Here is a 16,221-nt window from a genome sequence, read left to right on the forward strand (position 1 = left end):
AGTTCTGACATCCTATACCATTTCAAGAAAATAACCCATAACCTCAAACACCAGATTAGTCTTCGACATATCATTTAGGCTAGTTTTGAAATGTCATGGGTCGTTGCAAATGCAAAACCATTTCCTTAAAATAACAGATTACTCTTAGACATGCCCTTAATAAACACATTAATTGATGGTCCAAAGTAACCACATCCAAGTCTCCATTTAATGCCAAATAACTCTAATATAAACTAAATAAAGCAGAACCACATCCTCAAAACAACAGACTAGCTCAAGACATGCCAGCAGACTCATATATACCATGTCTAAAAATTTTAGATCTCCATTTGGTGCCAAAATCAAGCAAGTCTATTAACATAAAGTTGTAATGTGAGTTATTACATACAAAACAGCTTCGCCAGTCCCTAGGGGAACGAGCAAACCCACATAAATGGGAATAAGGATTCCCACAACAAAATCTTTGAACATACCAGTTCCAATGACTCATTTTCAAGTGCCTTTAGAATCTTCTATTCAAGTGCCTTAAGAATCTTATATCAAAATGGTATAAGAGCCATTTCAATTATATAACATTGGAGGAATGGCGGTGTTCTAGTAAAAGGTTAAACCACTCTTGTATACTCTCCAGTTCTGAGGGAAAATAATGCTGCTCATCGGCCTGCAAAAATTTAAAAATGAACAAGAGTCTTTTCATACAGAAAACTCAATGGCACATGCATGACCTTGCTCTAAGAACATCGTTGAACCAATGTTTAGAAATAATCAAGCAAGAGTGCAATCAATGACAAATGTTTGTAACACTCTAGCAACAAACCAGTGAACATTAGAAAAAATGCAGACAGATTGGCATTTAGACATGTTTAATACTACCTTGACTCTGATTCTCTCGTCGTCTGACATATCTTGTTCTATCATTGTATCTGGGTCTATCACTGTTGTTCCGCATAGGTTGTGGAGTAACACGCCGTTGTCTTTCAGGTGACCTCTCAACAATCTTTCCATCAACCAATAGCTCCGCTGGATTGCCAAAACCAAGATTATTGAGAAAGAGATTTTGAAAAGATCAAATGATGACAAACAATATAAAAGAGGAACATACATAATCCAAGCACTGGCAGTCACACACTCACCTCCATAATCCTTATTTTCCACATCCACATAAGAATCTGGAAGAACAAAACACACTCCAGGGAGTCCTGAAAAATACCAGCAAAATTGGGTTCAACTTGTAATCAAACCAAAGCCATCTTACAGTGTACAGAAAAGACAAACTAGAATTCACATGCTGCATAAAACAATGGGTGTGCCTCATTATACAGATAGTATATCAATTATTCAGTACACCTGGGAGTGCCAAAACATACAGGCAACCTAAAATTTATAACTCACATATGCAAGATAATATTTTTTGCATTTAATTAATTTCACGCAAAAATTTATCTTGCATTGGAGCAACAAAAGCTGTGGTGTCAATATGGTGAATCTTAAAATGTAAGCACATAAGAGGTATTTCACAATGGCATGTTTTGGATACTTGACCATTCTCAAAAATTACCATTAAGTTTTAAAATTTTCCAACTCGTCTGATAGTAATCTCTGCAGTTTATTGACTTCAAAATCAGGTGACAAAAAAACTTCTTGCTAGTAACCTTTGCTAGTTATTGACTTCCAAATAAGGTGACCCATAAATCTCTTGAGAGAACTTTCAAACAAACAAATATCTTTTCAATATAACCTTGAGAATTTTGAAATTCTCATAACACAAAGTTGTATTACTCTTTCTCCAAAAATGTGCACAAGCCCTTAATGCCAACTCCTATTCAAAAGCCTCAGAAAATAATTTGACCGTACAATTGTCCCATGGTTCCTCTGAGTTCAAACTAACACCATTGAGCACATATCTAAACATTATGATATTTGACATTTATGCCTAGTTAGGAAACAATACAAAATAAAAGGCTGTGTGAAAACCCTTGAGTGATTAAATCAGGTGTGCTTGAGAAGGGATTATAATTAGGAAAGTGATGTAGAATCAAATCTATAATAAGTTAGTAAGGGATTATAATAATAGTTGTTCTTTACAGCTGCGAGGTTTCAGAAAGCAACATGACATAGTGCGGGTTGAGACCAACTGAGGGGATCCAGAAGCACTTAATCACTAGCAGTATCAAAGTCAAGACCTCAGTGCCATATGAAATTCTATTAGCAGAAGCTGGTATTTTCCCGTTGGAGGTGGCAGCCATAACTCAGTTGATAAGCTATTTATAGAAACATGAAAACATAGATAACTAAAAATGGCTCAAAATTGTGATGAAAGAGGGTTTGGCTCACAGCAAGAAGACTTTGATGAAACAAAACATAAAGTGGTTAACCACATGGAGCATCAAGCTACAAGATTTCCCTGATACCAATGGGGAAATAAAGAAGTTTGTCATGGGAAAAATTCAGACTGTCATGTGGTCTAATAACAGGGGTCAGAAAAAGCGCATTATGTCAAAGTGTTCAACCCATCACAAGAACATAGGTATAAAGCTTACCTAGAGACAGCTATTAAGGTGTTAGCAGCTCAGCCGAGGACAGGTGCACATCATCTCAAATGTGATAAAGGTAGATGGAAAAGGCCCAAAGAGGAGTGGGAGGAGAGGATTTGCAGGTGTGATTGAGACTGAATGGCACTTTCACTTTGAGTGCACAGCAGTTAGGCTCAGTACGAAGTGATCTTGAAGGATGACAACATGCACAATTTATTGAGGATAATAAGCAGACTGCTAGTTTGATTGTCAAGATTCATAGCAGAAAACTCAGATACGGAAAACATGGAATTAGTATAAGACTGTGATTTGTGGTCCCTTAGACTAATGATCTCAAGGAAGCCATTATAAAACTAAATTCATTTAATAGCAATAATCAGAAAATAACAAGTTGTTAATGTGGTATAGCAGCCGCTCATCAGATGCCCGAACCAAACTTTAGTTTCAAGTGGCTTTTTGGAATACCTTATAGACGTTTGTCAAAGCAACGAGACAATATAAAAATGAACACTGGAATAATTATCTTGAGCCAAAAAATTCACTAGAAAATCCGACACCCTCAATTTGTTTTCTATATTCATCCATAACACATTATATATTGAGCCCATCACATTCCACGATAGAAACCTTGACAGTGGCCAGAAATTTAAAAAGTTCTACCATTTTGTCCCAAAAACATTGTATGCTTCAATATTTAAATCTCCAACAATCCCAAGACTCTTCATTACCAAAATTCATATATTAGAATACACAACTATTGTTTTTTCTCTATGTTACCAGATCTGCCTTCGGCCATGGCAAAGTCTGGTTCAATTCAAGCAAAATCTTGTCTTTATCAAATTTGCTGGAAATTCAACTGCAGTAGACCAAATTTGTCTCAAATTCTCATAGAGGGACCCGGACCGAACTTACCAGAATTTACAGCAACTTTGACTAAACGCAGCAAAACTCAGGCAGACTTTGGCCAAAAAAATGTTATTTTACTTTTTTTTAATATTTTTGGTCTAATTTAGTCTATATGAATATAAATATGAAATAACATTGTTATTTTGATATGTGAATAAAGTGCCCACAGTCAAGCTCTTATTCATGTCTATTATTCTCTCTTCAATTTCCAGTTTGATTGTGCATACTTCATTCTATTTGCCAGTGACCAATATAATATCCGGAGTGTAACACAAGTGCTTGGGTATGTCGAGACATTAGGACAAGTTTCCAGGAGGAAGGGACAAAGGGCCTCAATTTCGGGATGGCCGGGGGGAGGGTTACTGTTGTATACTATACATATAGAACTTGAAAAGCTGGTTGTAAAATGATGTTTCAGTATAAGTTTATAACATAACAAATTGAAATACTTGAACATAGCAAAATTGAAACACAAACCAAAACCATTGAGCATTCAACATAGTACATATTCATAGTAACATTTCAAACAGAATTTTACGTACTCGTCCTCGCGGTGGCTTGGCAAAATGGCAGAGGTGTTTGTAATGTCCCCATGTAAGTCTAACTAATTATGTGCAATTGAACTTATGTTTAATATTCTTAAATTGAATTATATTAACTCATGCTATAAAGATACAAATTGTAGATAAATTAGTAATAAGTGTTGTCCTGCATTTTGTCATCACAAAATGTAGGTAATAGTACGAAACTTTTTCAACTTGGTTTCACATTTCTCCGAGATTAATTCATAATATAATTGGATAACATTGATCAATCAATCAATCCCAATTGGTATAATGAATACTTTTACTGAAAGCTTTTGTCAAGTCCTTTTTGCTTTTGTTATTAATAAGCATGTGCTTGATTTTTTAAGCCTTTAATGTCCTTTTTTAACATTTTGAGTGTGTTTGTTTTGGTCTTTTGGTTTTGTTCAACTCCTTGCTTTTGGTTTTCATTTTGATTCGATATATCTTAGGGCTTAATCGGGCTTGGTAGTCAAAAAGATATGACAATTTAAGTGCCCAAAAGGTGGACTCTCTAGATACAATTGCATAATTTAAAATATCATGTTATATTTTAATCTTAACATTCACTTTTTAAAAAATATAACATAAATTCACTTTATGTTATGTTTTTAAGTTACTTTATCACTTCAATTTTTCATTTTGGTGACTTTATTAACTATAGAGTTTGATTTATTTTTTAGTCTAAATTAAATATTGCTTTTTGAAATAATATTTGCACATCATATATTAATTATATAGTGTAAATAATATTTTTGACCCAATTGAGTGATATTTCCTCAAAAATCAATCGAACATGTACTTAATTGACTACTTAAGTTGTGCAAAATCAACTTTCAACCCATTTTCACGTTTACATGTAATTGCCTTGAGAGAGTGTGATTTGAACTAGAGAAGCATTTTAAAACACTTAAAACAAGTAAAGTTTTTTAAATGTGTTTGGCCTCCAAGAGTGTGATTTGCATCAAAAGGTTTTAAAACAGGTAAATGCATTGTTTTTGGAGCATAGAAAGGGCATTGGAAAGTGTGATATTGCACTTCTTGCATTCTTTTGACAATTTTTGAAACATGTAAAGGGCTCCCAAGAATGTGATTTGCCTCTTGACTCCATATATATGCATTTTAAAACATGTAAAGCCTCTAATAAAATGTGATTTTATATTCCATCACATGCATCTGCACTTTGAGACCACGGATTTGCTTCCAAGAGCCAAAAAGTCCATGTTCTTGATCTACAAGGGCATGCTTTTGGTAAGAATGTCCAGATTTGTCCATCCCAATGCATGAAATCCATCTAGAGAAGGGCATGTCTTTGAGTTTTAATGAATGTTATTAGTATTGGAGGTCACATTTTTGCATTTCCTTGCAAAAGATGTTTCATGTTCTGCCAAAGCAAAGGCACGTTTATTCCCAAAACGTCCTAAATACATCAGATTTGCAAAAACATTTTGTATATTTGAGGTTTGAAGATCACATTTTGGCATCCCCATCCAAAAACACCTCATGTATTGCTGATTAAAAGCCATCATTTGCAAGTATTGAAAAGGTCAAGAAGTTGTTTGAAGATTCAAATTCTTTCAAACCTATTAATCTTCCACATTTTTCAAGCCTTTGCTATTTCATTACATATTTTCGTTCATCCTTGTACATTTGTCCAAAGATGTGCCATAAGATGAAAACTTCCATTTTTAAGTGCTTGCAATTTCCCCAAATTCCAATTTTGACATTGCACAGGAAAGCATCTTGGTATTTGTCATGTTTTAGTCAAAAACCAAAGGTATGTTTTTTATTTGTGCATAGTTTTCTTTGTTGTTTGGTTGCTGTTTTATTTTCCTCTTTCGAAAAGGCTAAGGTTCTTTCCTAAGAATAGAAGACCGTTCTTCACTATTCCACTTTCCACCTTTCCATGCAAATGCATCACACCATTTCATATTCCACCAACACATGCTCAAGCACTTTGCTTCCATTTTCTAATATATGCAATTACATTCATTCTCGTTTACATGAAATTCCATCCTTCATCCACATTTACATGTAATCTCATCCTATATACACATTTACATTCAAACCTATCCGCCATACCCTTTTACATGTAATTCCATCCTCCGAACCTAATTACATGTTTACATCAAGTCATGATTACATGTAAATCACTTTACATATAATTACATCTAGAGAACCTGAATTTAGTAAAACGTCATTCTCTAAATACCAAAGTCATCATTTGCACATATCCTCATGCACCTAGCTTACATTCCTAAAGCATTTACATAAAGCTCATCCTTACCCACATGCATTCCATCTTCCCAAGTCCCATTTTCGCCCTTTGTATGCAGTTTTCCATATCTCATTCAGTTCATTCCATAGTTCCATGAGTATTTAATCACTACTTCAAACACATTGTTCTTCAGAGATCCATTTTTGCCAATATCTCTATGGAGTCCATATCTTCCAATGATGTATTAACCCTTTGGAATTTTCATGTTGCAGCACAAGACATGCCCGCATTTACGAAGTCCAAGGGAAAGATGAAGTACCAGTATGACAAGGAGTTAGCTCATGCAACTGCATCTCATGTTTCATCTCCTCTAGATCAAGTATCTGACACAGAGATTGGACACGTTGCCATGGTTGATTTCTTAAAAAGGGTTGAAACTTCTTTAGAGAGATGAGACGCATCAAGAGAACATTCATTTAGTATCTACTTTCCCTATGGCTGCCTTGGAACCAGAATTTGTCTTAGGATGTGCTCGGCATTTTAGTGATAAATCCAAAACAATCAAGGACGCAAGTGGCAATGTCATCATCAGCCTGGATCCAGAAGTTATTGAACAACTTCCAAGTTCCTAAGTGTGTTGAGTGTGTAGATCTGTCAAAAGAGACATCTTTGGAGTTATGGAATGAGAAGTCAAATTATTGGAGGTATATGAATGCACATTGGTTGGGTGTCAGAAGAATAATTTTACAAGATGGCCAGAACAAATCACAGATTTGAATTCAAGCCAGAATGTAAGGATCTGATGACACTCCTTAGTAGAGTATGTGGCCTCAAAGAGTCTAGTGACTTTGAGCCATGGATGTACAAGTTCATTTTTCAAATTTTTGACAATGAAGAACCCATCTTCTAAGGAGAGCTTATCAGTACAGCACCATGCAAGCAGTTGCTCAACATGGGAACGTTAGCACCAATCTACATAAACTCCTACCTAGTTTACATTGTTGCATCTATGGGATCCTTCTCAAGACTTTCAACAAAAGGAGGTCGGCTTCAAGTTCCAATTTGGAACTATTATGATCAAATCACATTGAAACAGAGCATATATCACTATAGGAGAGTTCAAGATGCATTTTTTGGACATTTCAAGTGTCAGTTTGATAAATAGTTGGTAATCAAGATAGTATCAGATGATGCTTGGAATAGGGTAAATCAATATAGCTGCATCTTTTTGCAATTTCTCACTTTCACTTATTTGAGAGTTGGCTATTTCAAAGGAGAACAATATACCTTGGCAAGATATGCTACAGATAAAATTATTCTATTGGAGTTAGCCAAACAGCTCATGGAGGTGCAGACATATTAGAATGCTCAACACAAATTGGGATTCGGTATCACTACAGCCAAGCCCTTGGTAATTGGTCAATATATGATCAATTTAGTCTACAAGGCAAAAGCTATGGAAGCGGAATTCCAACTCATCACATTGAAGAAGTTCAAAGCTAGGTTTAATTTCAATTAAAAAGGGACGCATTCAAAGATCAAAAGAGCATTCACCCATGTTCATCATATAGCGGACATATTGATCGACTTGCGCACAGAGCTGGATTTCATGAAGATGGATTATTGCAGGCTTACATTGCAACAAATTGTTGATCTTAACAGGATTGAGATCCCACCCAATTTTCATATTAAAGATGATGGCAAACTTCTTGATCCAGAATATCATCCGGTTGGTTTTGAGAAGCAGTAGCCTTTTCCCATGCAGTGACAAAAGAAAGAAAGTGCTTCTATCTTTGATAGATTTCAATCTATCTTGGCTAATACTTACAAGTGGCTGAAAATCAATTGCCTTAAGAGAGTATATCCTAAGCTTGGGGTAGATTGTGATAATTTTGGACTAGTTGGAAGACAACTCGAGTAGAGATTTCAAGCAAAGATAGTGCATCTTCCTCAGCTCTGGCTAAATCTCTCAAGTTCAAGTTTAAAGGCAGAAAGGGATCAAAATCTATTCAAGAATTTTCTCAAGCACCTATACAAGCTCAAGTATCTAAGAAGGAATCTGAAAAAGAATTTGATGAGGAAGATGTAGAGGAAGGAGAGATTATGATCATTTCTCCTCCGAGGCCAACAAACATTCAAGGTCCATCCATTCAAGAAACACCCTTTTTGGATGATATAAACAATGATGTGGATTCATTCTCCACTATTCGGCACTATCTATCTCTTCAACAACCCTTCCTATTCTCACAATTGAGCAGTACGAGAATTTGGAAAATGTGTTTGAAGATTTCCCAACTCTCTCGGAAGGTCAAGTTTCCCAACTTGATACCTCAATGATTGACTTCGATTTGTTCATGACAGAATCTTCTCATCAAGCACCCATGAATTCAGTAGTGCAAATTGAAGCATGCACAGTTACAATGGAAATACAATCAAGATCAATGTCTATGGTGACCACTGTCCTTGTTTCATTAGATGGGGTTTTACTTTGCCTGCATGGTTAGGTAAAATCATTATGAAAAGAAGAAAGGTTGGTGTACCTCCGGATAACCTTCCTATCAAGAAAAATAATTATAAATCTTTGAAAGACAAGATTGTTTCAAGGATTGCGATGGTTTCTGAAAAGACTAAGTATGCAGAAATTGTTGAACCCTTCACAAACAAACCAACTGAAGAAATTTAACCGTTTAGATTACAAGTTCACCAAAATTGAACTTGGTAAACAATCACAGTTGAATTGTCTGCAGGATGCTCAAGATGCACTTGTTAATGTGTCAAAAATAATCATGAGTTGTGGGAGAAGATGAATTAGCTTAAGCAAGAAGTTGTTCATCTAAATGAGGTCATTCGTCAACAGTCTTCACAACATGTAGTGACCACAACTCAAACACGTATAATTGAAGAAACAAAGGCTTGGTTTGGGGAGTTCATCTCTGAAGGAGTTCATGCCATCAAAGATGCAGTCAAAGTTCTTGAATGAATCCGAGGTGTTGAAGAAATATTAGATGACATGATTGCTTCTTTGAACCAAGAAGCTGACACCTTGAAAGAAATTCTGGGTGATTGATATCAAATGGCTAATGTTGGTCTGGACGGCATGGTTGCATGTGAAGTCATTCCATCTTCAGAAATGTTCTACAAATGTCAAGGACTCCTGGGTCACAAAGAAGAGACACTAGGAAAACTTCTGATAAAGTTGCAAGCAGCCTTAGAAGACTATCAATCAATTGAAACAGAGATCATGTGTAATTTGGAGAAAATGGGATGTAATATCCTTGTTGAACATGATAACCTGGTCACAGAGGAGGAGATAACTTCAGTATACAATTACATTGAATATTGATCTTGATTCTGAAGAATTTGGATCACACACGATGAACAAGTTTGTTGCATACAAATCAATAGCAAAGCGCTTATGGAATTCTCTTTCACCAAATTACAATGTTGTGAAACCAACATACACCAATGATTGAAGCTACATCAAAGACGATGGAAATCTCAAACCTTCCTACAGTACATGATTGCATCACCAAGTACAAGGCCCTTCAGAACAATCCCTAGGATTGTTTCAACTTTCATCCATCTTCTGCTTTCTTTAGTTTTCATGTGTGTAGTTGGAGAGAATGAATTGCATGAAATTATGTAATTACATGTAATTCGATTGCATATCCTTATGACATGTAATCCAATAATTTATCTCATCTAGTTTGATCAGGTCATAGTTGATTGAGTTGCTCCCACTTTTTCCTCCACTTCTTGCTCAACTCATTTGCCTGTATAAAGGACTGCCCCCGCCCCCATTGTAAAAGTCATCTTTCATTGTATGCAAGAAAGCTCTGAAGAAATTGTGCAAGCATTACTTTGATTGTGTAGTACTATTTTGAATGAAAAGTGAATACAAAAAAACAATTGGCACAGAATTTTTATTGAGTGCAATTGTGATTATTACAAATTGGAAGCTTTGACTGTAATTTGCATTTGTCTTCTTTGAGTCATGCTATTGCTATTTGGTTTAAATAATTGAGCATAAAAAGTTAAGAAACAATCGGATACAAAGCTTTGACTAGAAGCGATTGTGGTAATGCATAGACTAGGAACTTTGACTATAGCTTGTATTACCTTCTTAATTCACAAAAATAGTTAGAACTCTTTACTTTTGGATGTCTTTGAACCCTAATTGTAAAGATTAGATTAAAACCGGACTTAGAGCCAAACCGGTTTGCCTTCAACTAGCCTTTGAATTAGTGTGGGTTTATCGGTATCATTGTTTCCAACTTTAGATAGAAGTGCAGTTAGAAGATTTCACCTTGCCCATTACTCACTCTACGGATAAGTGATTTCTTTCCTAAAAGTTAAGAGGAAAGAATATTGGTAATACCCCTTTCAAAATCTCTTGACTTTTTGCTTACTTTGAGTCGATCCAAGGATCAGTGAGAAGGGGGGATCTTCCCTTTAAGGTAGGAGAGACTCTGTCTCATACGTTGTGGTTGGTCATCCTATTTTGTGACTGGATTTTCACAAAATTGTTGGTTGCAAGATATCCACCCAACAATAAGCTATCTATGTGAATTGAGAAGACCATGCTATCCTAGTTATTCCCATTTCTGAAAATGCTGAAATGTAATATGTTGCTTAGACACCAAACTCAACGGTTTCCCTCAAGGTTTTTATAGATTTAAGCCCTTGAGCCTTTCTTGGACATGCCTACAAGGCACTCGGGGTTGCTAATCTTTATCCTATCTTGGGACTGACTGATTAGCTGTATTTACATAGGCCTCTCCCTAATTGCATTTCTGCTCCCCTTCTCAGACTTAGAAATAATAACTAGACTTGAGCATGTATGTTTAAAATAGTGCTCTAATACTTCTTAGATTTATTATTTAAATAGGCAAATTGTTCATACCAATCACATAGATGTATAAATCCCTGACTTATGATCTGAAAATTTTCCTTGCTTGCCAAATGCTATTGGTTGTATAGGGATCTAACTGTATTTAATATGCAGTTGCAGACAATGAGCAATCTATTTCCCTTTCTTAGATGCCACTGCTTTGTAGAATGTTTTGTAGATATTCTGTGGTGAATTCTCAGATGTTATTATGTTTTAATAAAAAATTCCTCATTATATTCTATATTCCCCCATTGATTGAGTTTTAACGTAACTTTTATATCTTCCTAACCAAGAGGTGGCAGCTTTTGGAGTTGAAAAGCCATTTCCTTTCATTATATTTGGTTCTTTCATTAATTATATTATATTGTAAGTGGTTACTATTAATTTATTTTTATATTCTAATTTTATTATTATTATTCAATCCTATTTTCAAATAGGGGACATCACAGTGAGGGCACTCCAAGTACCCAGGGACAGGAACTTCAAGATTTTTCTGGGGGGAGGGGGCCCCTCTCTCTCTCTCTCTCTCTCTCTCTCTCTATATATATATATATATATATATCTGGTTGTGATTAATGTTTTCACCATCTCATTTGCATTGAAAGATGTTTTAGTTTGGCTGCTGCATTCTGTATTCCTGAGGGATCGGTCTGCATTTACTTCAGGATGCAGCCACCTGCATGTGTGAAGTCTTGCTTCAGTTAGAAAGGATTAATAGAATTTGAAAAGCATCAGTTGCTTCAGTTAACCCTTAAAGAATTTAGAGTACTTTGATATGCTGAGTCATAAAGCCTAAGGCACAATCACTTCATGAAAAGACCTATGTTCTTTGTTGATATCTTTGAAGTGATGAATCCCATAGATCTAAAATGAGATTTGTGATGATGCATTGCAGATTGTTAATACATATATACTAGTGTATTTTTCTATGTTGCCTTACTGTTAGCATAGTGGTGTATGAACTTATTTTCTGTATATATGTGTGTATGTGTGTGTTGTTGAAGATTATAACTGCATAGAGATCTTTATCTCTGATATCGCTAGAGAGGAGATTTAAGATGAAATTTCTGTCATATTCATTTGTATCGTTCTTATAACCAATAAGCACAATGTGGCATTCAAGGTGTCTTAGGTGTCATATCCTAAACATCTAACATTTTATAATATGATGAAACATGTGACATGTAGAGAGACATGCATTTGGATGTATGAAGAGACTTGCATTTGGAAAATAAAGGGACTTTTGGTTATGATATGAAGAGTCTCTCAATTCAATATATATATGATAGCCTTGTTTGATAAGCATGGTATTCAGTTGAAAGCATTGTACTCGAACTTTTTTTATTTAATAGAAGAGATTTTTTTTGGTGTGGCTGGGTTTTTCCCCTCGAGTTGGAGGGTATTCCCAGGATAAATTGTAGCATCTCTATGTGTCTTATTGTTCCTCATTTTGTTTATTGTTGTTTATCTTTAGTTATGGGCAAAACATTAACATGGTATCGGAGCGTGTTATATAACAGCAAATAAAGGAGTTTCTCTTATTCTCTAGTTCATGTATCTATTGCATAAGTATTTTGTAGGCAATCTGTATGTGTTAAATATTGAGTAGATGCGATAGAGTTCTTTATTACATTTGCTGGAGTTTTCATTTCCACTCAGCTGAGATTTGCTTATGTGTTCAGCTTTTCATTTTAATTGGGTTTCTTTTCTTCTCTTGTTTTTGTTGACTGCTGATAGAAATGACATTTCATCATTTTACATTCATTGCATCGAATGATATGGCTCTGCTTCTTTTATTCTTGGCACCATGCATGTGTCTTGATTTATTCTGGCAGTTTTGTAATCTGTTATCCCATCTTGAGATCATGTGATCTACTAGCTATTTAATGTTTGGATGTTGACAGTCCATTTATTACCTTTACCAATTATATTTTTTCGTAACTGTTGCCGATCCACCTTCCCAACCGGACTCTTCATTCCGACGGATAGAAATGTTATGGCCCGTGATCTTCAGAGATTTATATTTATCAATATCATTATCAGGATTGCCGTTTCTGTTGAAAGGATTTTTTATCGTATTTCCTTACTGGTCTTTATTACACAAAAAGGACAGAGACAACTCCAGTTTTGTGTATATTATTTATTTTGCTTAAGATCAGTTGTAAGTCAATTGATCCAGTTCTGTTCAGTATAATATTGCTCATGGTATACATATTTTATCTTTTGTCATATTTGTATACAATCAGTGTGTGATCGTTGAGACATTCTCTGTTAGCTTATTATTTTGTAACAAGCAGGTTTATCAGGGTTATGTGTGTCTCAAACCACGGCGATGGAGAAGATGAGAATTCAGATCAAAAAAAATCTTCTCTGACTCACTCTTTATTTCATGCATCTCTATGTTATGGACTAGCAAGTGCTCTGGTCATCATATGAATGTTGGTCTGCGTTCATTATTCAATATTGGCAACTCTTGTTTTTGTTCTTCTAAGCAAAACTTATTCAATATATTGAAGATTCTATGTATCAGTTGCATTGGAAAAAATGCAGAAGTTATTCGCCTGCATATGTAAGTCTTGCTGTCGGTTTTATATGCTCTGTATATGAGCCGTATGCAGTAGTTTGCAGTTCTGTGTATGAACTTTATATGTGATTATAGGGTATCGATATATCTTTGTAGTTTATATTATGATTCATCATAGTTTCCATCTGTAGTTATCCTCGTGTTTGATCTGTGTATGATCAGTTCAAAGGCTTGTTTAGCAGATAATGCTGAGATAATTTGGTGTGCGTAATGGTCACCCTTGGATGTCCCAAAAAAACTAAACCAAATTGCTGAAAGGAATTATGTCAAACAGTTTGCATTCAACTTCTTAAAACCCCTTATAACTCCGGAAATCAAACATTTTTATGGAATTGGTATCATACAACATAAACAAGAAAGAAACTATAATAATATGCAAAGTGGAAATGAATTGCTGCTAATAAAATGTTATTTTCAGAATTCATAAAACCAAATACATGGCAGATTTATCAACTCACTAATTACTTCAGTAATATTGTCATAATACTCCAGCCCATGCTTACGAACTTGCTGCTACAATACTTTGTCCTCCCATCAGTCCACTACCTTCATAATACCATTCCCTCCAAACGGCATAAGCGACGAACAAGTAGTGAAGAAGATATGAGCAAAATATCAAATCTGCCTGTAGCCGGAAATGCAACTAAACTGCCTGATAATGAAGCCAATAAGAAAGAATTCCAAAGGCCAAACCCCAAGGGAATGACATCTAGAATGTTACAAAAGAGGATAGACGTCCTCAAATGCCAAGAACAAAGCTGCAACTCACACACCAATTTCTTCTCATATTCAACCTGTCTAATGAAGCCACAGATGCTTCCTTTTATTCTATTCCCACGGGTCCGCTCAACTCATATGGGCAATGTGGGATAAAAGATGTGTAATATAAAACATATATTAAAATACCCCTTATGTCTCCCTTGGGTACACATCACCATAAAATAAATATTAAAGTAACACTTTAATATTTTACAATTAAATTAGACGTTACTTTAATAAAACTTCAGGCATTAAAATGTATTAGCAATCGGACTCCGAATAATGCGAGTGATAGCTCATCGGAAAGCTCTCACCGAGGAGTATCGAATCCAATCACCAAAATTGACCTGCACTGTGTCCTGCCGACTCACTAAAAATAGTACGTATGCCTGAAACTGAGTAAATCAACTTCGTTTTGGCCCAAACTGGAAATGACTAGGCCAAAACACTCCAAGATCCCATTAAACCCTTTGTTAGCCCTCGGGACCATGTAGAACAAGGCTAACGCACACACACTTGGTCAACTGCTACAATGGGGACATTACAGTCCGCACCCCTTGAAATTGCTTGTCCTCAAGCAATCTCAGTCCAGCCTGCTGAATAACCTGCTCACTCTCCCATGTAGAATCTTCCTCCGACAGGTCTTTCCATCTGACCAAATACTCCTTCACTATCCTGTTTCTAAGTTTCCTCTCTCTGGTATCCAAAATAGCCTCAGGTACTAACACAAGCTTCCCCTCCTCATCCAAAGGGGGTAAATCTGCAGAAGGCACTACACTCTGACCAATGGCTTTCTTAAGCCTAAACACATGAAACACATTGTGCACTCGATTGCCCTCTGGAAGCTCAAGCTCATAGGCGACTTTGCCCACTTTGCGAATCACCCTGTATGGACCATAAAATCTAGGTTTCAACTTTTCAGCTCCGCTCTTTTTGAGCGATGACTGTCTATATGGTTGTAGCCTCAAGTAAACCATATCCCCTACCTCGAAGCTGCGCTCTATTCGGTGCTGATCAGCATACAATTTCTGTTGATTCTGGGCCTGTTGTATATTCTCTTTGAGTACTTTCAGGATGTCCTGACTATCCTGCAATAAGTTTTTGGCTTTGGGCACTCTACTGTCCCCCAAAACTAAATCCATGAAGCTAGGTGCTTCATAACCATAGAGTGCCATGAAAGGAGTCATCTTGATGGACATATGATAAGTGGTGTTATAACAATACTCTCCCATATGCAACCATCTGATCCAAGCCTTTTGTTGTGTAGTTACATAGTTCCTCAAATATCCTTCCGCCCATTTATTCACAATCTCTGTTTGCCCATCTGTTTGCGGATGATAACTAGTGCTAGGTGTAAGATCTGTACCACACAACCTAAACAACTCTTGCCAAAAAACACTCCTAAACTTACTATCCCGGTCACTGACAATGAATCTGGGCAGCCCATGTAACCTGAATATCTCTTTAAAGAAAAGATCTGCCACCTGTGCTGCTGTATAAGTGGATGGAATAGCAAAGAAGTGAGCAAACTTCGTCAAGCGGTCCACCACCACATAGATGCAATCCCTTCCCTGCACTCGTGGTAAACCAGTAATGAAGTCCATCGAAATACTTTCCCATTTCCTATCAGGAATGGGCAAGGGCTGTAATAAACCTGCAAGAAATGTGTGCTCTCCCTTATTCTGTTGACAAACCACACACTCCCTGACATACCTTTGAACATCATCCTTGAGCCCTTTCCATGAAAACCGCTCTCGGATTTGCCT

General features: G+C 36.1%; 1 protein-coding gene across 1 annotated transcript in view; it reads right to left on the minus strand.

Annotated features, from left to right (window-relative positions):
- Positions 1-328: 328 nt before the first annotated feature.
- LOC149529180 (multiple organellar RNA editing factor 2, chloroplastic-like) overlaps positions 329-16,221 on the minus strand; it is a 30,291-nt gene continuing 14,398 nt past the window's right edge. The window contains exons 3-5 of the mRNA XM_089809021.1: positions 1,134-1,199; positions 874-1,020; positions 329-661 (exon numbers count right to left, since the gene is read on the minus strand). Of these exons, the coding sequence (XP_089665147.1) occupies positions 654-661; positions 874-1,020; positions 1,134-1,199 (221 nt within the window). The 3' untranslated portion in view covers positions 329-653. The remainder of the gene's footprint in view (positions 662-873; positions 1,021-1,133; positions 1,200-16,221) is intronic.

Source organism: Cupressus sempervirens, chromosome 11, assembly GCF_028749045.1.
Source record: "Cupressus sempervirens isolate cs-2001-9-10 chromosome 11, ASM2874904v1, whole genome shotgun sequence".
Lineage (NCBI taxonomy): Eukaryota > Viridiplantae > Streptophyta > Pinopsida > Cupressales > Cupressaceae > Cupressus > Cupressus sempervirens.